Raw genomic sequence first — 22,684 nt, 5'->3', positions numbered from 1 at the left:
TCCGTCGGTATATCGATATCATATATGACTGAGTTTAATCCTCTATGATACTCTATCGGTATATTGATATCCTATCGATGTTATATAAGATATAACTTTTTTTTAAGAAATAAATAAAAAATAATTAAGAGAAAAGTATTAAACTCACAGTTTTATTTATTAAACTCTAAATTAGTAGAAAATATTTTTTTATATATTTTTTTCTCACTTTACAATTTTTTAAAAAAATTGTATCTATGTTCTTAAACTGTTTTTAAATTAAAATATTGAAGAATTGAACATATCACAATTATACCATGACAGTATGTACATATATCGTAATGGTATCATGGATGATTGAGTAATTTCATCGAAGAACTGAAGCAGACCTCAATGAAAATACTGTTCAATTACTTTTTAATACCACCGGAGTATACTTTGATGGTATCAAGGAGGAAAAACAATCCTTCAATGAAGACATTTCTCAATTACTCTTTGATACCATCAAAGTATATTCATATACTGAAATATACTGTGATGATATCAAAGAGGAAAAATATGATAAACGTTGATATCAGCATAACATCAGCGTGCGAATAAAAATAAATATATGTTATTTTAAAATAAAAAAAAGTATGAAAGTAATGTCCATTTAAATGCTCTTCTCCTAGGGCTGTACATGACAAACCGATAAACCGCACCAAACCGACAAACCGAACCAAACCGGAAAAAAAACCCGACTAGTGGTTTGGTTTGACTTGGTTTGGTGTTTGAAAAAAAAACCCGACCATTATAGGCCTGGTTTGGTTTTAACTAAAAAAAGTCAAACCGAACCCAAACCGACCCGATTATAGATATACTACTTTTAAATTATGTTATACATAAAAATATTTATTAAAATGTAATTTATAAATATTTTTTAATTTTTTTTCTTAATTTTTGTTTTATTTCTTACATTTAGATTTGGACTTGAGTAGCCCATCTAAATAATATACAAAAAAACTTATCTTATAAAGTTATATTATAAGTTAAAACTTCAAACAGTGTTGTGCCTCCATCTTATATGTTGATATTTTGTACTAGAACTCTTTTTAAGAAACACTGCTCTGTGCTTTTTATTAGATACTATGAGAAATCCGAAAAAATCCAAAGAAATCCAAAAAACCCGAGAAACCCGAAAAAACCCGAAAAATCCGAGAAAAATTGATATCGAAAAACCCGAATTTTATTGGTTTGGTTTGCTTTATAGATTTAATAACCTGACACAAATGATTTGGTTTGATTTGTGAAAAATCCGAACCAACCCGATCCATGTACACCGCCTATCTTCTCCAATCCATTAGATTGTTTAACAGACTATTGGATTGTTTCATACATTTTGCTGGCCCAACTACCTTTTCAGGACTCTAGCCCAATATAATGTTCAGAAATGGGCTTGTTCACAACAAGAGAATATGAAGAAGAAGCCGGATTGGATCGATTTTAAAATAAAATCAAAATTAATTAATTAATTATTTTTTTATTTATTAAAATTAAATTAAATCAAATATAATTCATAATTATCGTGATATTTAAATAAAATGAAATAACTTTTCATTATAAAAAATAAATTTAATAAGTTTTAATACAATAAATTTAAGAGAAAACACTACTAATAGATCAGTTCTTTCTCACTGAAAAATGTTCAACGACTATTTTTATAAATATTTTAATTGAGTATGAAAAATTTAGGAAGTTTGCTACTATTTCAGTGAGATTCTGTTTTTCACAATGCAATTTTTCAATAAGTTGAATCGATAAAAAATGAGTAGAAAAAGATTATGTTCTATACACAAATTTTGCATAGATTCACGATGGGAAAAACTGTTGTTTTTAAATATAAAGGGTTAAAAATACTTCTCAATTATTAAAAATATATCAAATTTACTCTCAATTATGTTTTTGGATTAAAAAAATATTCTTATCGATAAATTTTAATTAAAAAATACACTTAAATAATTTAAATGTACCAAAATTACCCTTCTGAAGGGAAAATGAGACAATTGAGTGGCACCCATAGCTAGAAGTAAGTAGGACTTTCCGGTGTAAATTCAAATTTTATCGGACTCCGAAAACAATAAAAATAAAAAATAAAAAAAAGAAGAAAAACAAAGCCTAAAAACATCAGATCCCCCACATTCTGTTACTGCCATAGCCAAAATCTCAGAAAAAAAGAGAGAAGAATTTCCAATTTCAGAAGAAACGAAGAGCAATAATTATGCATAAAACAGCACAATCTTGGTTTACTGGAGGACCAAGTAACAATCTGGAAAAGACCCTATCGTCTCTGTTAGCTGATTGGAATGCTTACGCTGCTAACCAAGATGAGGGTTCATCATCTGATCTTGGGTTTGATCTTGAAGCTGCTGTTAGAACGGCTAATGAAAAAGTATCCGGCACATTTAATGTGTAAGTGTGTAATTTTGTTATTAGCTGAAAATGGAAATGAAATTGAAGATATTTTGATGAAAATCCAGTTCAATTTTCGATGTTTTTGGGGCGTTATGATGTTTTCTTGAAGAATTGGCTATTAATATAAATGACATTCAAATATTTGGATGAAAACCCAGTTCAATTTTCGATTTTTTTGAGGTGTTATGATGTTTGATTGAATGGGGGCAGCTAAAGTTTCAATTTTGAACTTGTCATACCTAATACAAAGCAAATGAAAGTGCTCTAATAACTTTCAATTAATTTTGCTTTTCCAATTCTGCAACCCCATTTTGCTGTGGGTGCGACATTTGAGACTCAATACCTTGTCGAGGTAAGTGTGTGTGTGAGAGAGAGAACAAGGATGATAACAATACCAACAACTCAGAGCAACCTTTAACGAATGCTACTTGTAGTGTGATTTAATTGAATCCTAAAGATAGAGTTGTTATTTATTCTTTCGTTTGCTCGTGGAAGAGACTTCAATTATGTTCAAGAAATGTCTTGATGTGTCTCTAAGCCAAGAAAGTTTTATTTTGGATTTCTTATATTGTTATCGTATTTGTTCTAACGGTTTGAAGATAGCTGTCTCTATGGATTCTACATCAATAATGAATGGTGTTCCATCTTTGCCCAATAATTTTAAAATATGTGATGGCAAAGACTTTTCTAGATGATGTGAAAGGATTAATTCTTCTTACGACTTATAGAAGTTGGCATATGTTCTTGAACAATCTTGTCCTAAAGCCCCCCATTTTGCGTTAACTACTAATGCGATTACTTTGATTAGAGAACAGATTGCTAAATGACAAAGGTGATGATTATTTATGCAAGACTTATATTCTTGGAGGAATGTCGAACAACTATTATGATTATTATTATATCAATCAGGGTGAGGTGGGGTGTGTCTATTATCGAGAACCAATTTGTATTCATGCTAGGGCGTTTAACTAAAAAAGCTATTCATCTTGTAAGGAGTTTTGTGGAGTGGTATAGGGAGAGGAAGAGGGACTTACATATAATGTTCATTGACGTAGAAGAAGCATACGACAAAGTCCTCAGGGAGTCCTATGGAGATGTTTGGAGGCTAAAACTATACCTGTAGCTTACATTAGGGGATTAAAGACATGTCCGATGGAACCAAGACCTGAGTGAGGATAGTTAGAGGAGACTTGGTGATAGATGAACTGACACGTCATATCCAAGGGGAAGTGCCATGGTATATGCTATTTTTATATGACATAATATTGATTAGCGAGACACGCGATGGAGTTAACAACCAGAAACAAATTTATTGGCAAAAATTAGGGCATATGAACTCGTGGTTTCTCCGTAAAACTAGGTATTTATGTATATATTTTTTAAAATTTGTATAATACTATCTACTAACATCCACGCTACAAGAACACTAAATGATGCACCTGGTTGAAGGTTGAGTTTTTTACTTGGAGGACTAGGGATCAATTCCCACTAAACACATTTTTTCTTTTTATAATGGTGCATCCTTGTTCTAGAAATTCTAGATTCAGCACTGTTAACAATAGGTTGGAGGTTTGGAGATAGACCCTGGAGTCTAAAGGATTTAGGTTGAGTAGGACTAAGACAAAGTACTTGGAGTGCAAATTCAGTGATTTAACTCATATGGAAGATGTGAAAGTGAAGATTGAAGCACAAGTCATCTCCAAGAGAGAGAGTTTCAAGTATCTTGGGTCAATAATCCAAGAAAATATAGAGATTGATGATGATATTACTATCGTATTGGAGTGGTGTCGATGAAAAGAGGCTTACATCCGATGTCTTATGTGATAAGAATGTAACACTACAACTTAAAGGTAAATTTTATGAAGTGATTGTCAGACCAAGTATGTTGTATGGGGTGGAGTGTTGGCCGATCAAGAACTCACACATCGAGAAGATGAAGGTAGCAGAAATGAGGATGTTGAGATGGATGTGTAGACATACTAGAAGCGATAGGATTTGGAACGGAGATATTTAGGATAAAGTAAGAGTGGCCTTCGTGATGGACAAGATTAGGGAGGCGAGACTAAGATCGTTCGAGCATGTGAAGAGGAAATGCACAGATGACCTAGTGAGAAGGTGTCAGAGGTTGGATATGGTGGATATGAGAGGTTAGGTATGGTGGGTATGAGAAGATGTAGAGGTAGGCAAAAGAAATATTGGGGAGATGTGATAAACAAGACATGACACACTTGCAACTTATTGAGGACATAACCTTAGATAAGAGGATTTGGGGGTTGAGGATTAGGGTAGAAGGTTAGTAGGTAGTCGAGTGTTTTCTAGTTTCCCTTATCACTTATGTATTATTACTTTCCTACTATCTTATTCTTCATTTTTATTACTACCTATTATTTTCTGATCGTATTATTTTAATGTTGCTATTGCTCTCTTCTACATTATTTCCAACATGACTTCTTCACTACTATACTTTCTTTTCATACTTAATTTTGATTTGCTTTACTTGAACCGAGGGTCTATAAAGAACAACCTCTCTACCTACACAACATAGGGGTTCCCTTTCCAGACTATCAAGGATTTCAAAGATCTTTCATACTGTGCCCAATCCCGAAATTGGTTCTATACATATGACCAGCAACTAGAAAAGGAACAAGTTATATTTCTACAATTTTCAATAAATATAAAATCAAACTCGAATACTCAATCATGAATAAATACAGGCAAATACCCTCTCCTTCTTTTTCGATAATGTAAACAAAAAAGTCTATGTCTACACAACATAGGGGTAAGGTTGTGTACACACCAACCTCCCCAGACCCCACTTGTGTGATACACCGGATATGTTGTAGTTGTTGTAATATTATATCAAGTGCAAGCTAAAGAGATTTGAGATACTCTTCAAACTATTTATTTGGCAGAAGAGGCGAGTTCAAGAAAATTTCTCATTCCAAACTATAAGGAGTTCAAAATGGTTGATGACAAGTCAATCACTGAACACGTGCAAGAATTCCAACTTATAACTCCTAAAATTTCTGATTTCTAGAATTGTTGTCGATAATATAACTTCAACATGTGAAGTCCGGATTTAATTTAGCATATTCTTTGTCTAAAGGGCTAGGCAAAGTATTAATGGTGGAAACCTGTACAGGTATGAAGTTGTACTTTATGGGAACCCTATCTAATGATGTAATCTTGGATTCAAAGCTTAAAAAAGTAAATTTAACAAATTCAGAAGCACATCAATAAATTTCCATTTCTTAAAGAGTGAGTAGATATGTACATAAGTTGAGATTCCGTTCTCTTAATAAATCTCGGAACACTCTTGATAGATTTACTGACACCTTACTGTAAAGAAGGATGAGATTAAATTTTCTTACTGAATTCATAGACTGTTTGGTCGGAGTATGCAAAATCATTGTTGAATTTATTGCGCTAAGTGCGAAGTGGTGACCTGTTCAATAAGTGTTAACTGAAATATCTGAAAGTACTTAGATAAAAGGATTCAGGACACATGATGTAAGGTGCCAAAGAATTTTGATTTTCGCTGGAGCATAGTAATGTGTGTGGGGTATTATGTACTTCATTCAATGAATTTCTTAGTTCAAGATTCCTTCACATAGTAATCTATGATGTGGAAAGTCTTCACTAGCTAATGGAGCAAGTCTCTCCCATTTAGTTTGCAAATATTTCGTTTTCACAAATTTATTTAAAAACATAGATAGGAGTAAGATTGTGATACGTTCACGGAAGAAATCCCTCTGCAGACAACAATTTATCAAATAGTTATGACTTATATCAGTCTAGGATAAATAGGAGGGTTGTTTAGTTGATGATTAGGGTGAAATACTCAAACAATGATTAATCAGATTAATGGGCCAAAATAGAGCGGAATGGTACAGAGGATTCGTATAGCCGTCTTCAACTAGTTTGGGATTCAGCTGTCGTGACATATTTGATTGATTTATATTAGTTCAACTTGTAATGATGTTTGCTGGATGTATTCACTCGTAAGATTTCCCACTCAGTTGATGTTGTATCAGTTTTCCGAATTTAGGACCTTGGCGTGTCTGTGATTGAACTTATGTGAACTCTGAGATTGTTAATTGCCTGGGATATTTCATAATTGACTTCCATGGACCTAGTAGTTTGATAATTTGGGCAAAGCATTGGTGGAATATTCATGCGTCAGCTAGTACCCATGTGCTAGAAGTAATGAATTTGGTTTTCTTGAGTGTTCCAATCTAATTAAAGTAGGTGAATCTGCCAGGAGTTTAGGTTTTATTGCTCACTTGCTAATGATATTTGTTAACTTTCCCTTTTTCTGCACAGGGTTTCTAAAGGAGTAAGAGATTTACCAGGCAGCTTCCAATCTGCAACCAGCAATGTTCCTTCTGGGAAGTCCCTTATGTACTTTGGCTTATTTATTGCAGCTGGTGTTTTCTTCATCTTCATTGCATTCACTATGTTCCTCCCTGTCATGGTGCTGATGCCTCAGAAATTTGCTATCTGTTTCACAATTGGTTGTGCATTCATTATTGGCTCGTTCTTTGCCCTCAAAGGCCCAAAGAATCAGCTTACGCACATGACATCAAAGGAGGTACTTAGTCATCCCCAGTCTTGGTTTTGCCATCTTAAATGTCTAACTTGTTGGTTTGTCAAAATAGATAAAACTCATAAAAACACCTTTTCCGTCCATTGTAATAGCTCAATTTGCAATCTCATTATTCTTCTTTCGTTTCCAGAGGCTTCCTTTTACATCGCTTTTTATCGGCAGCATGGTAGGGACCATTTACGTCTCTATGGTGCTTCACAGTTACATTCTTTCTGTGCTCTTCTCAGTGATACAGGTATTGAATTCCTGGGCCCTTATTCTTTCATTTTAATGCAATGCTATTTTTATTTACCTAATAATTTGGCCATGATAAATTCTTTTGTTAGCCTCTATAGATGGGAAATGCGACAAACACTTTTAAGCTTGCTAGTTAATTTTTCCAGGGCACATAGCCCGGAAAAAACAAAAAGGTTCTAGGTCAAATAATATGCTACTATGACCTTTCCAACTTATCAAGCCTTCGCTTATCAAAAGTTTTATTCCGAACCATTGTTTTGTTTTGTCTTTAGTAGTCATTTTGCCATTTTTTTCTTGGGCAAGTGCATTCATGTCTGAAGCTACATTTTCTAGCCACTTCATGGGGTATCTACTCTTTCAACTAGAAATTAGTCTTGTTTTCCCTTTATTCATGAGCTATACTATATGGTCTTTGATTTCTCGAATGTCTTCTGTTTGGGCACCAAACAGTTGAAGCTTGGGCAATGTCATTTGCGGTTGGTTTATTTTACTTTTCACCACCCTGAATCTCTGAAGTTTGCTATCTCCTAGTTTTATGTCCTAGTCCATATTGCATAATTCTTTTAGCTTTCTTGACCTTATTTGGTGATTAAAAGAAAGTGTTTTGTCTACGTTCCACGGTAAACACAAAGTCTTTGCTTACATTGTCTGCATGCATGGAGTAATTATTCTGTTTCAAAATGACACAAGGGACGTGTTAAGAGTATCTGAATAAAAGAGTTTACAGTATCATGGGACATGGCGTCTTGCCTGAATATATGCATGGATTTTAGGCTGTCAAATTATGTTCTGTACTACAAGGAAATTTTTATACTGGAGTTTGTCCTTTTACGGAATAAATTTCGGAAGCCATGAGTCAATTTAGTTTAATAAGTATGAATCTCAGCAGGGGCCCATCAGCCCCATCTTTGAAAAGAGGAGAAAAATATGCAACTTGCTTGCACTTGCAGCTTTTAAAGGGATCTTTCCTTCCTTCTCTACCTACTTCTCAATACCCTCTGCCCTAGAAGGTAAGGAAAAAGCAAGAGTGAAATTACGAGCTAAAAGCAGGTATGATGCCTCTCTTATAAGAGAACATGATACCATCCTCCACTTTTGGCGCACTTGTTTGATGAGCTATGCCTAAGCCCCACCATATAAGTCCAACGCTAGCCTGAGACCTAAAAAACACTTGAGCTTGTTACCTTCTTGTTCACCTTTCCTTTTCTTTACTTATTTTCTGTATCGAATGATTGGCTCAATAGCTTTCTAGCTTCAATTTGAAAAGGAGCTAATGAAAACTCAGGAGCTTCACTCCGTGCTATTAAGCCAGAAGGGTGGTTGCTTCTAGGCAAGCTGCAAACCTCTTGGCTGTACCCCTCCCTTCTTTATCACTGAGCGAGCGGTCATTTAGGGGCTTTAGCTGGTGGTGATCCAGGCTCTTTCACTCTCGACGTTTTTCTTAGAAGGAGGTAACTACCTATAGATTTGTATGCAAGTGCACAATAGTAATAAAGAGAAAGCTGACATCCAATCAAGGAAGAATCACTTCAGACATATAGACTAAGCTCTCCCCTTGTCTCTCTTCTTTAGCTAATTATGAAGCCCAACCTTAGTAGAAGTGGGTAGCGGCACTGCGTGGACGGTCTATCTGCCCTTAAATGGTATTACCAGCTATTCTGGAGGAGCTGTTAAGCTATTGGACATCAATGGTATCAGAGTACACCTTATCAAGAGGGTGATTAAAGTGCAACGAAATGCCTTAAAGTTGAATGTTGTTCGTGAAACATCTGGCTACTTGGCTTCGCTGCTTGCTGAGGTTTAGGAGAGCCTTGTCCTTCCTCCCCCGTTTTTTTCCGATTCCTTCTTTTTGTTCTATTTAGGTGAAACAATGGTATCAGAGTACACCTCATCACGAGGGTGATTAAAGTGCAATGAAATGCCTTAAAGTTGAATGTTGTTCGTGAAACATCTGGCTACTTGGCTTCGCTGCTTGCTGAGGACTGAGGATTAGGAGAGCGTTGTCCTTCCTCCCCTGTTTCTTTTCCGATTCCTTCTTTTCATTCTATTTAGGTGAAACAATATGAACTCTTGACAGAATATAAAACAGGACCACATGCCTCTGTAAACACCTCAACGAACTCATGTGAACACTCCTCAGCCTGAGGTTACTTGATTTCAAACTCAACCAAAAAAAACCTTGAGTCATCAACAAGAAGAACTTGAGTCAAGTGATCAACCGTGTTTTATAATCTTTATTAGTGGCCAACGGGTGTGCAACGCGTAGGAATCAAACACTTCGGGCCAAATCCCGAATATAGCTAAAAAGTGCTGTTTGACCAGGCCAATGATTAGGTTTACTGATAAATTGTAAATATGATGCATATTAAACTGCCCAAATCAGATTCCGGTTGAAAACAAATGTAGATACAGGTTAACATTTTCCCAACTTGTTTAGGACCTGACTTAATTCTCACTCCCGGTGTCCCAATATATGGAATGCACTTTGCTGGGCATGAAGTTTAAAAAAGAAAAAAAAGCTTTAAAACTTGTAGTCTGGGACAAGCCATAGATACTTGCGTCCTACAAATTATCTTATTATAGAAATATATCATTCTTTTTGGGACGAACAAAAAAGGAAAGGACATCAATTGAGCTTTATCATAATTCTACTAAAGTTTAGCAAATGAGCAAGAAACGGCAAGTGTGACTGTTAATGAATTCTTGCTTTGATAGAATGATGATGAATAGTTGGAAAGCATATGCAACTGTAAAATGGTAAGAGGAAGGGAAAAGGTCCTTAGAAATGTGGATCGTAAACACGGATTGACGAATGTAAGATGTTTAAATTATATCAAAGAAAAGAAAGAAACTAGTAAGTAGGGAAAACAAATGATACAGGGTCAAACTAGGAGGACAACAGATGTTACTAGCAATTCCTGTACCTCTCCACCGAATTGTAAGATTAGTGATTTGATGTCACGCCCTGAAGGGTACCCTAGACGTGGCCGGCACTCAGAAACCATCACTGGCTGCCGAGCGAACCTCTTGGCCTAATCACACATCCGTTCGTTCGTTCAATCAGCGGAAGACCTAAAATAAAAAGGATAAATAAGTGGGCAAATTCAATCAACAATCTAACTCAAGGAATAAAGGCCACAGGCCAACAAATCCAACTTCAATCTATGTCATGAGAATAGTCTGACAAGAACAATTCAAAGAATAGAAATACTCAATCAACCCATCTCTATCTAGTGTATGAAGCCTCTATCACTACTGTCTAAATTGTGTCAATGACAGGTTCATAGATACCTCAAATCAAAGTGAAAAGACTAAGCTCAAAGCAAGAATAACATAAGCGGTATCCTTCGAATGCAGGGGAGGACTCACCAATCAGCTGAATGTGAAAAAATACTCAACGGTGCGCTTGTTGATGATCTCTAGAACTTTCTCTGCATCATGAAACGATGCAGGTCCAAATGGACGTCAGTTAATAGAATGTACGAGTATGTAATATGGCATAATGAAACATGCATCAAGGTAGAATAATATTAGTTCAGTCATCTCAAATCAGAAAGATGAGAAACTCAATCAGGATGTCATAAGTCTAAAGCAAGAGTAAAGTTTAGACAGAGACCAATCATATACAATCCAATCCAATCCAATCCAATCTAATCAAATCAGAGTACTATCAAGACCTATATGAGAGTTATTCTTATCTGACAACGATCACTTATGAGCCAGTGATCGTACAACAAGCAACGTACAACAAGCTCGTTGCTGTTGCCACAACCGTCCAATACTTTACCAGGGTAAAGGACGAATCATCCAATCATGGATCCAATCAATCAATCAAGTCCTATCAGTGTTGTGAAAAAGCGCTAAAGCGCTCGCTTTAAGCGTGAAGCGAAGCGAGGCGAGGTACTAGCGCTTCAACATCGTGAAGCGAAGCGATTTCGAAAAAGAGAGCGCTTCATGGGAGAAGCGAGAAGCGCGCTTCATCTAAAAGCGAGAAAAAAACGAGCTTTTTTGGAAAAAAGCGGCGCTAGTTTTTTTTTTAAAAAAAAAACTGTATAACTTCTGTGACTTCTCCAAGCTACTCTTTCAGTGTGACTTCTTCAATTCGACAGTCCAACTTCAACATTTCAACGTCAACCAAGTTAGTTTTTCTTCTTCTCTTCTTCTGTTCTTCTCTTCTTCTCTTTCTATTTCTATTTTTATTTTCATTCAGCGCAGCACTGCTCTCAACTGCTGCGATCTTCTTCTCTTCTTTTCTTCTTCTCTTCTTCTTTTTCTATTTCTGCGCAACTGCTGTTTGCGAATAATTATTTTTTTCAACTTTTATTCAGCAGTTTTGCCTCTTTTTTTTTAAGATAAAGCATATGCTCTGTTCAAGTTCATGTTCAAATAGAAGTAGAACTCTTGTTGATGAGTCCTCCGATGAGGAAGAAGATGAGGACCAAGTAGAAGTAGAACCCTTGTTGATGGCACTTCAAGAGTTTGAGGATCTTGTTGAAGAATAGGATTTTGCTCTCTTTGTGATTTGGTTATGCATTTGCTTTATATGTTGTTACTTATGAGGATTATTGACTATCTAGTTACTTTTTAATCTAATTCTTTTGAGTTCTTGATTATTTATCTATGCATATTTTATATTTTATATTTTTATACTAAATAACGCTTTTTCTGAAAAAGGCATGCGCTTCGCTTCACGCTTCTCGCTTCTGTGAAGCGAGCCCCCGTCGCTTTTTTCCGCTTCTCGCTTCTCAAAACACTGAGTCCTATCTTTTCAGGACAATAAAATAGGGAAACATGCGACTTTAACGGTTCAATCCTCTCCTACGTTTGGCTACGTAGTTATTGAGTTCGAGTTATTACTTACTCTTACCCAATTCAGTGTTCGATACTTTTCCCAAGACTCAATACTCATAAGACAATCAATTCCAATCAACCAATCAACAAATCTCATATGGACTTTTATCAGTTCATCATTTCTATCAAATCAACCTTTCAACTATTCAATCTAGCCACGCAATCCCAATCACATGTTGCAAGAGTGGTTTAGTCTCACATTTATGACCACATTCAGTTAGGTTCAATCATTTGGGTTCAAGCTATGAAAATGAAAAGGACCTTCAAATTTGTTAAGACTATCATCATAATCATATCTCATTCACATTCAAGCACTCACAATTCAAGGCTCTAGCTTAAATCATTAGATATGGACATACAATTATGATCAAAATATAACTAGGGTTTTATGAACTAAAATATGTAACTTATTTGTTCAAGAATTCAAGTCATCATGAAAATCATCAATCAATTAATAGTATGTAAAAATATTCTAGAGTTCAGGCAAAATTCAAGAAAACATTCATGGAAGGTTCAAGTCTTTCACAATTCCATCAAACACGTCTATGGGGTACATGGAAGAACACAATCCATGTTTTAGTTGGTCTTACATACCTGGAACGAAGAATATCTTGTCGAAAATCAAAGACCTCACTTGAAAACCTTGAACCCTAGCTCTTCTCCTTCTTTCTAATCTCTTCTCAAAAGTTTTTAAGCGTTAATGAGAGAAAACTAGCATTAGGAACTGATATGGGGCGGATTTTAGTCCCAAAAGGACGTGGGTTAGGTATAGGAGGGGTGGGGAAAAGTCCGGAATGCCCTTATTAAGAAAATATCTGAAAAACGGGGTCGGGCGTATTGCTGGCGCGCCGTCCCAGGCCCCAAACTACTGTGGCATGTTTCGGGCGCACTAGTGGTGCGCTGCGCCAGACCCTAAACTACTGCAGCACTAGTCTTCGGTAAAACGGTCATAGCTTTTTACTCCAAACTTGGAATGAGGCAAACTTGGTGGCGTTGAAAAGAGGACTCAAAGACCTTTAATTTAATAGGTCATGGGTCACCTAACTCTTAATATTCTGAAAGTTATGGTTGTTTGAAGTTGACCCTTATATTATCTTATACGAAAACTCAATCGGTAAAGGATCTTTGAACTCGACTTAGTACTAGAGGTTCCTCATGACCCTAATTCACTTCTAAGACACTTTAAATACTTAGGAATTGACCCTAAAACATATATACAATTAGGAGTCATTGGGCTCGGGCCTATATGCATAAGAAGAATGGCTTGGGTCTTATTAACACTTGAGAACTACCTGCGCCTTCCTACCCCTCTAAATACAATGAAAGAACAGAACTTATGAAAAGGAAATACTAGAAAGTGCCCACACCTAAACAAAGCCAACTCACAAAAAAATGGTAATCAAATGGCCTTGGAGCCTTTGCTTACAAACGTTTAGCTTCAACTTTTTATCAAAAATCTTCCAGAAATAAACCCCAACACTCACGGGGATCACTGGTGTAAGAACGTATGGTACATTTGTCAAAGAAATAGTATGCTGTTTCTACTAGTTTTACTAAAAGACGGTCTATTTTAACAACATTGTGGCTTTATCTCAGTTCGACGGATGTTACTGTCTTTCCATGAATCTATCAGTTGTAATACATAACTAATGTGCTGCAAAATTCTGTTTTACCCAGGTCCTTGCTCTATCTTATTATGTTATTTCCTACTTCCCTGGAGGTTCAACTGGGATGAGATTTCTTTCTTCAACCCTTACATCCTCTATTTTCAGATGTTTTGGAAGGTGACAACGTTGCAGGCCTCACAAATTTCCCCTACTTTTCGAGAATAGCGTAAGTCTGACAACATTGTGCATTCTTGATGAATTGATTGAATGATAAATGATGAGAAGGGAATAAGATTCATTTTTTTGGTACATGCTCTTGCCTTCGTTGTTGCGCATTTGAATTGAATTGGTACGTACTTGGATTAGTTGTTGAGTTATTATGATGTCGGTAAGACCAAAATCTAGACGTATTGCGTTTTGGAGGGAAGATTTCGAAATTGATTTTGCACTTAGCGTCCATGGAGTGAGTGAAAATCACGGGAGTTCAAACCCCAACAGAGAAAAAAAGGCTAAGTGATTCATTCTCATCTGCTTTAGGCCTTGGTGGCAGAGTTATGTGTACCTGGTGGAAGCGAGTAGTTAGCCAGACAGAGCGAGTCATGAAGCAATAGATCATTTTCATTTTGAACCTATTGACTCTAAACCCTTAAATCCAATTCCGACATTGAGAATAATTTGTGCAACAGTCACACCAATTTGCCATCACGAATGTCCTGATATGTATTAATAATTATTGTCTTAATCCATAAACTTCAAATCCTAAATTCGTCGGTGATGACGTTGATGTCATTATCTCAATCTTTCAAGCTTCCACGATTCTTCTCTACCAAAGAAAAAACATGGATTGCTTCTAAATTGGCTTGAAAATAGCATATACCTAATTTAGTGCAAAGATAGTATGCAAAACATGTTTTTTCATGCCATGATTAACATGAAAATATCATGTACCTAACTATTTGGTTTCAAATAGTGCAAAAAGCAATGTAAGGAGTTAAAAGGACCATGTTAACATCTAGAAAAACTTTTGAATTATGATATTTGCCTAATTTCCTGTCAAATCTTTTAAAGAAAAATTTATAATATGTTTTCTCCACAAGTGGGTTATGTTTATGTCATTTTGAGTAATAGAAAGTGAAGGAAGTTATAAAAGACTATTGGATCAAAAAGAAGAAGAGAGAAGAAGCTAAAAAGGGTGGGTGGGGGTGGTGGGGCATTTGCACTTTTGCCCATTTTTGGTGTTGGTCTTTAATTTATGTTCCTCTTAACAAATAATTTTTTCGCGAGGCATAAGTTTGTTAAATAGTTTGGGTATGACTTTAGTTTTTAAAGAACTTATACTCTAGTAAACATAAGTTCGCTTTCTAAAGGATAAAAATTAAAAATCAGTTCATTTGAAGGAAAAGCCAGCGGTTTTACGTAAAACAAAAAAATGCACTAAGTTTTTTGAATCTCAAATATGAATAATAACTTCTAGTAGGGGTGTATATGAAACGGGTTGGTTCGGATTTTTTACAAACCAAATCAAATCATTTGTGTCGGGTTATTAAATCTATAAACCAAACCAAACCAATAAAAGTCGGGTTTTTCGATATCAATTTTTTTGGGGGTTTTCGGTTTTTTTCGGGTTTCTCGGATTTTCATAGTATCTAGTTAAAAGCACAGAGCAGTGCTTCTTAAAAAGAGTTCTAGTACTAAATATCAACATATAAGATGGAGGCAGAACAATGTTTGAAGTTTTAACTTTATAATATAACTTTATAAGATGACTTTTTTTGTATATTATTTAGATGGGCTTCTCAAGTCCAAATCTAAATGTAAGAAAGAAAACAAAAATTATGAAAAATTTTAAAAAAATATTTATAAATTACATTTTAATAAATATTTTTATGTATAACATAATTTAAAAGTAGTATATCTATAATCGGGTCGGTTTGGGTTCGGTTTGACTTTTTTTAGTTAAAATCAAACAAACCCTATAATGGTCGGGTTTTTTTTCCAAACACCAAATCAAGTCAAACCAAATCACTAGTCGTTTTTTTTTTTCCGATTTGATTCAATTTGTCGATTTGATGCGGTTTATCGATTTGCCCAGTACAACCCTAACTTCTAGTATAACTTTTTATATCATAAGATTTTTTATGAAAAAAATGATAAAGAAGTACAAACCTTATAGGCATGACACCATTTTTGAGAAGTTCAAAAGGGGAAAAGGAAATATGGTAGGTGGAGTTGGAGCATGGTTGGGTAGATTTTTTTTATTAATCAAACTGTTGAAAAAAATTCTCTAACACCATAGTTACATTTTTTTTACACCATCAGACTGCGACAATGTATATAACTTTAACTCGAAGTGAAAAAGCCTTTTGTCGTGCCAATTGGGCTACGACACTTTATAACCCCTCTTCGACCCAAGCGATATTACTAGTAGCTTAAATCTAATTCGTTTTAACTTGTTTAATTTTAGGCTAACAAATCGAATATACTTATATATATATCAGGTTATTTTTTTTTTACACCAAATCAATAATTTGATCTTAGCAGTTAACACTTGAACGTGGTGATAATGCATATTATTAATCATGATTTAATGATCAATATATACGTAAAAGAAATATTTGTTGTTTTCATGATTATTATTTTTTGCACATGAAATTCAGAGGTTTATGGTTGGCTTGGCCTAATAATTTGGCTATGGAGTACAGAAAGTACTCAGTACGTATCATTAATTGTCTCTAACAAAATAGTGACAAAAGTCAACATACAAATATAATTCAAAAATAAAATCCGTGCAAATATTATATATTCAATAATAATAATAATAATAATAGACACATAACATAATCAACAACAATAACATATCCATCCAGTGAAATCCTACAAATTAGGTTTTGAAGACGGTAGAGTGTATGCAGACCTTACCACTACCTTGTAGAGTTAGATAGACTGTTTTTGAAAGACTCTCGGCTTTAGTGCATCAATCCCAAATGAAAGAAGAAAACACAGTGGAGAAGGCATAATAGTTAATAAGAAACGTAGTATAAAATCTACAAGAGTGAAACAATAACAACGAAATAGTGTGATAATCAAAACACAATAAACAACATATGACAAGAACTACAAGGGCACGACTAGTCCTACACCGGGCACTAAACCTCGCAAGGCAAGACAACACTCTACCCCTACTACCCTTCTACCCTAATACGTGAGCTCCACTCCTTCCAATCTAAATTCATGTCCTCGATAATATGAAGTTGCACCATGTCATGTCTAATCATCTCTCTCCAATACTCTTTTGGTCTATCCCTACAACCAGCCTCACACACCTCCTCATCGGGGCTCTGCACATGTCCAAACCATCTCAATCTCGCTTCCTTCATCTTGCCTCCACAGGGACCACTTCCACCTTCTCACGAATAACCTTGTTCCTAATCTTCTCACTTTTAGTATATCCACACATCTATCTCAATATTTTCATTTCCACAACACACATCTTCTGAATATGAAATTTCTTGATTGGCCAACACTCTACTCCATACAATAAAAACAGTCGAATCTCCGGTCTGTAGAACTTAACAAGATAGTAAATACAACATAGTAATATGCAACAATCCAACATTCAACAAAATGCACAATCAAGACGATATATGTATAGCGATATGCACTTACTGGCGGAGGCGTAATTAAAAAAATTGAATTTATTTAAATTAACTACAAATTAAGTGATTTTTTTTCTATATAAAGACAGAGTTTAAATTAAAGCAGTTAAGAAAAAATTACCTACCTCAGAGAAAGAGTGATAATTAATGGCTATGAAATTTCATAACATAGTACTTTAATTTCAAGCATTTTATTACAATAATACTACTATGAGGAGTTGTTTTGCCACAAAACATCATATCCTATTTCTTCCATCGGAAATGAAGAGCAAAAATGAGAAAAATCAAAATCAAATTCTCCAACGTCGAAAATCTCGTTTTCGCCCTCGGGACAAGCGATTGTATTTGACAATTCCATCATTTCTAGCCACTCGAAATCCTTGATTACAAGCTCCTCCTCCTCTTCCTCCTCCTTAATTTTCGTGAAATTCGGTGCAATATCAACCACCATTGGTTGTATTGCAACATCTTGGACACTAATATTATTATCACAATTTGGTTCTAATCCTTCTTCTTCTTCAAATAATAATTCTCTTAGTGTGTCTTCATCAAATTGTGTCACTTCCAAATCTTCAAATTCATCAATATTAATGTTAGGACTCAAAATAGGAATTTGTGTAACATCCATCTTAAGATAAAAAGGAAGAAAGAGAGAAAATGCTATCTATTTGGATATATTGCATATAGTTTTTATAAAACTTTATGGCTAAAAAGCTCAAGAAGAGAAGGCCTTAAATAGGCTCAATAAAATTCCAAGTCATAAAAGATTTCTTGAAAATTTCATATACCTAATAATTAATATTTGCTGCAAAATAATACTTGTAGAAAATGGGGTCATGAGAAACTTCTGCTTAGTTTTGGAAATAATGAGAAACTTCTGCTTATTTTATCTTTTGTGGAAAATTAAATAACATAATAACAATGTACGGATTCAATCGAACCTAATAGATTATGTTAAGTAGGGTTGTACAGAACAAACCGATAACCGTATCAAACCGACAAACCGAATCAAATCGAAAAAAAAACCCGATTAGTGATTTGGTTTGACTTGATTTGGTGTTTGGAAAAAAAACCCGACTATTATAGGGTTGGTTTGATTTTAACTAAAAAAAATCAAACGAACCCAAACCGATCCGATTATAGATATAAAGGGCAGCCCGGTGCACTAAAGCTCCCGCTATGCGCAGGGTCCGGGGAAGGGCCCGACCACAAGGGTCTATTGTACGCAGCCTTACCTTGCATTTCTGCCAGAGGCTGTTTCCAGGCTTGAACCCGTGACCTCCTGGTTATACATAAAAATATTTATTAAAATATAATTTATAAATATTTTTTTAAAATTCTTCATAATTTTTGTTTTCTTTCTTACATTTAGATTTGGACTTGAGAAGCTCATCTAAATAATATACAAAAAAGTCATCTTATAAAGTTATATTATAAAGTTAAAACTTCAAACATTGTTCTGTCTCCGTCTTATATGTTGATATTTAGTACTAGAACTCTTTTTAATAAGCACTGCTCTGTGCTTTTGACTAGATATTATGAAAATCCGAGAAACCCGAAAAAACCCGAAAAATCCAAAAAAAATTAATATAAAAAAATTCAACTTTTATTGGTTTGGATTGATTTATAGATTAAATAACCGACACAAATAATTTGATTTGATTTGTAAAAAATCAGAACTAATGTTAAGACTGATGTTACTCTATCGTCATAATTCAGATAAAATGCTATCTTCTCAAAAGTATAACTAGTATAATTCTATTTCCAACTTCAAAATAATTAATTTTTACGATATTTACTTAACACTCTTAAAGTTCAAATTTTAATGCGGACTCTATATAATAATATTATAATATATATCTTTGCCCCTTTTTTTCCGTTGTCAGCAAAAGTGATGTTGCTTTTTTGAAAAAGTGGGGTATGCTTATCTCTTTTTTGGGATAAATTGGGAAAGGGAAATGTTTGGTATATAATAATTTTAAGTTGCGTTTGAGGATAGGATATTATTAAGTGCAATGTTACAAGTTGGTTAATAAGTTAACACCATTTACAGCTCAGTTTTTTTTTTTAGTTTAATTTTGTGCAACGTTGTAAGAAAAAAATATATTATGTATCGTATATTATTATAAGTATTAGTTTTGATATAATAAAAAAATATTGAGTGACCATCTATGAAATTATTTCAATTGGTTCATTTCAAATTGGAGATTCCATATGGCCAAACCAAGAAATGCCACATTGTGACACATGGTGTCACTAAATATTGTTAGCACACATGGTTTGCCTCCAATAACTTCTTAACATATTAATTACTTGTAACTAAAGTTAGGTTTTGGAGACTAAAATGACTCATCAAATTTTGTGTTAGTTTTGTAAGTACGTGATGGTACTATGATTAGAAATAGTTTTTTTTGTTCATTCAGTGTTGAGAGTCCATATTAGAGTTATCATTAAATTCAAATCGTGCATTGCAGGACTCATTCGGAGTGATATCTCAATAAAAAATTTCCACGCTCAAAATTCAAATTAAATACCTTTATTTAAGGATAAAGTATTTTCACTATTACACCACAATCCATATTTATGATTAGAAACAGATTTAAACCATATGATTAATAATTAATTTTTAAATCGTGTTAAATGAAGAATAAATATAAAACAAAGATAAGATAAAGATATACCAAAAGGACAAACAAAATGTTGCAATCGATGAATTCGTTTGGTTTCATTGTAACCCCACTTTATCTATTTCACATCGATGGTTTTCCTTTGCCCACGTAGCTTTATTTTATTTAGTATTATTTGTGCTTAAATTTGTAAAAAAATAACAAGAATTTATTTAATTACGAAGCGGAATAATATTTTGATTTCAAAATATAGTGAAAAATACTGTACCTATCTATATAATAATAACAATCATCATTACTATCGCCAACCATTAACTATCTCTTCCATCACAATCACCGCTGACAAGCACCATCATTGCCAATAAATATAGTTAGTCGCTATCACACTCACCACCTTACATTATTATAATTATATCTACTGTCACCACCATCATAGTTACCACCGCCGCCACTTCCACCATCATTTTAATTAATTCGTTGTCACCAGTATTACGGTTAATCCCTATTACCAACCACCTATGCTATCACAACAACTAGCACCACTACTAATTATTACCAACACTACCATTGTCAACCACCATACATTTTTTCAACTGTCACCACCACCAACATTGTTGTCAATCACCGACCACTACAATTAACCCTCTCTGTCATCACAACACCATTGACAACCACCACTATTGTTGCAACCATACTTATGTAATGACCTTCAAAGTCATTTTTGGATTTTTTTGCGAAATGACCATTTTGCCCTTCCCTCTACTTGCCTCGAGTTTTTTCTGATTTGTATCGAGTATAGATTTTGGGAAACTTCTATGAAAAGGTGGAGTTTCGGAAATTTTGAGTTTCATAAGCTTTAAATGTTTAAAAGTTGCATTTTAGGTCAACCAGAACTACGAGTTTTGGAATGAAATTTCGTCGATTCCAATAGCTCCGGAATGGGGGAAATTGGTCTAGGAGAAATGACCATTTTGCCCTTCCCTCTACTTGCCTCGAGTTTTTTCTGATTTGTATCGAGTATTGATTTTGGGAAACTTCTATGAAAAGGTGGGGTTTCAGAAATTTTGAGTTTCATAAGCTTTAAATGTTTAAAAGTTGCATTTTAGGTCAACCAGAACTACGAGTTTCGGAATGAAATTCCGTCGATTCCAATAGCTCCGGAATGGGGGAAATTGGTCTAGGAGAGATTATAGAATCAGAATTGGGGTTGTAACGAAGAATTGAGGTCTTGAGTTGAGAATTTGATGAATTTTACACCAAGGTTTGACTTTGGTCAACTTTCAGAGTTTCGATACTCGGAATGGAATTCGATGACTCCATTGAATTTGGGGGATGATTTTTGGTCCAGAAGAAATGTTCTTTGAATTTTAGAGGTCCCGACCACATTTTGGTATTTTGGAGGCCTAAGTTAGTTTAGTTGCGACTTTTCGAATTTCGGGTCAAGGAGCATCAAATTCGAATTCTGATGGTTCCATAACGTCGAAATTAGTATAGTAGCATATAAGGTTTGTGTGATCGGGATTCCGAACGAATCTTGAGGGTCGATTCCGAGAATTGAGACTTGGTGATTTTTTTGTTGTGTTCTGCAATTTGGTGCAGGGACATTTGTTCTTCGTGATAGTGTATGACTAGTCGCGATCGCAAAGGATTAGTTGAGTTAGTCATTGCGATGACCTTTCCGCGATCGTGACGGTGAATTAATGAGTTGGCCATCGCGATCGCGAAGAAGGATATTGTGATCGCGAAGAGAAATATCTGGGTTGACCTGAAATTCTCCAAAAAATGAGATTTATCCCATTTCCTCCATTGTTGAATCCTATAAACTCGGCCTAGGCGATTTTGAAAGGGATTTGTAAGTTCTCTTATTATGATCTCATCTTTTCCAATCAATTATCTACTGATTTTAGCCTGGAATCGAGGTTTTTAATTGAAAAAAGTTTGGGGGTTTTCAAGAGACTAAAATCTTAATATTTCAATGATTCTAAGTTGCAATTGGTTTTAAGTCTAAATTTAATTCCGTTTTCACTATTAGTTTCCAAATGCTTCAAGGATCGTTTTCATGTAAAATTTTTTAGATTTTTCTTTCGTTTTCGAAATCGGATAATTTAGGCTGTTTGGTCAGTTTTGGATCCGATGTTAAAATATCGAATTGGATATCGTTAGACTCGTATTCTTATTTGGATTGCTTATTTGAATAGATTATCTTGATTTGGAACGTCAGCGTAAGGGTAAAACTCAGATTCCGACGTAGTTCGAGATTGAATTCGAGTCAAGTGAATTTCTAAACCTATGTCTAAACTTGTAGGATTATGTATTCGTATTTTTACGTGATTAGAAGTGATGAAAAGTAATTTTGGGAATTAGTTGAGGTTAATTGATGTTTAAACAAATTGATATGGAAATAAGGGGTAATAGATAGCAAATGAGAGGATTTAAATATGTTGTGTTCGATATGAGTTGATACCTGACTTATCGTGGATATTTGAATATACTGTTGTGATATGAGTTATGATTTGTTAATATTATCATTCCATCATTGTATTTTACATGGTCATTGCCTATTTGCATTGGTTCTGATACTTTGAGATATAATTTGATTTGATGATTATGCCGAAGGGAAATAGTTCCGGCAAGAAATGATTTATGCCGATGGAAAATAGTTCCGGTGAG

General features: G+C 34.6%; 1 protein-coding gene across 1 annotated transcript; it reads left to right on the top strand.

Moving 5' to 3' along the window:
- Positions 1-2,125: 2,125 nt before the first annotated feature.
- On the top strand, positions 2,126-14,040 carry LOC129871466 (protein transport protein SFT2-like). The gene is made up of 4 exons (XM_055946375.1): positions 2,126-2,427; positions 6,754-7,021; positions 7,167-7,271; positions 13,802-14,040. The coding sequence occupies exons 1-4, from the start codon at positions 2,237-2,239 to the stop codon at positions 13,910-13,912; spliced, it is 675 nt and encodes a 224-aa protein (XP_055802350.1). The 5' UTR covers positions 2,126-2,236; the 3' UTR covers positions 13,913-14,040.
- Positions 14,041-22,684: the final 8,644 nt, after the last annotated feature.

This window comes from Solanum dulcamara, chromosome 10 (genome assembly GCF_947179165.1).
Source record: "Solanum dulcamara chromosome 10, daSolDulc1.2, whole genome shotgun sequence".
Classification (NCBI taxonomy): Eukaryota; Viridiplantae; Streptophyta; class Magnoliopsida; order Solanales; family Solanaceae; genus Solanum; species Solanum dulcamara.
Note: the sequence above shows the minus strand (reverse complement) of the source record. Positions and strands in the feature narration are given on the sequence as shown.

Excerpts from the sequence above, each read along its gene's own strand:
- LOC129871466 (XM_055946375.1), top strand. The coding sequence starts at position 2,237 with ATGCATAAAACAGCACAATCTTGGTTTACTGGAGGACCAAGTAACAAT. Across the intron at positions 2,428-6,753 it reads GTATCCGGCACATTTAATGT|GGTTTCTAAAGGAGTAAGAG; the intron begins GTAAGTGTGTAA and ends TTTTCTGCACAG. Across the intron at positions 7,022-7,166 it reads CGCACATGACATCAAAGGAG|AGGCTTCCTTTTACATCGCT; the intron begins GTACTTAGTCAT and ends TTTCGTTTCCAG.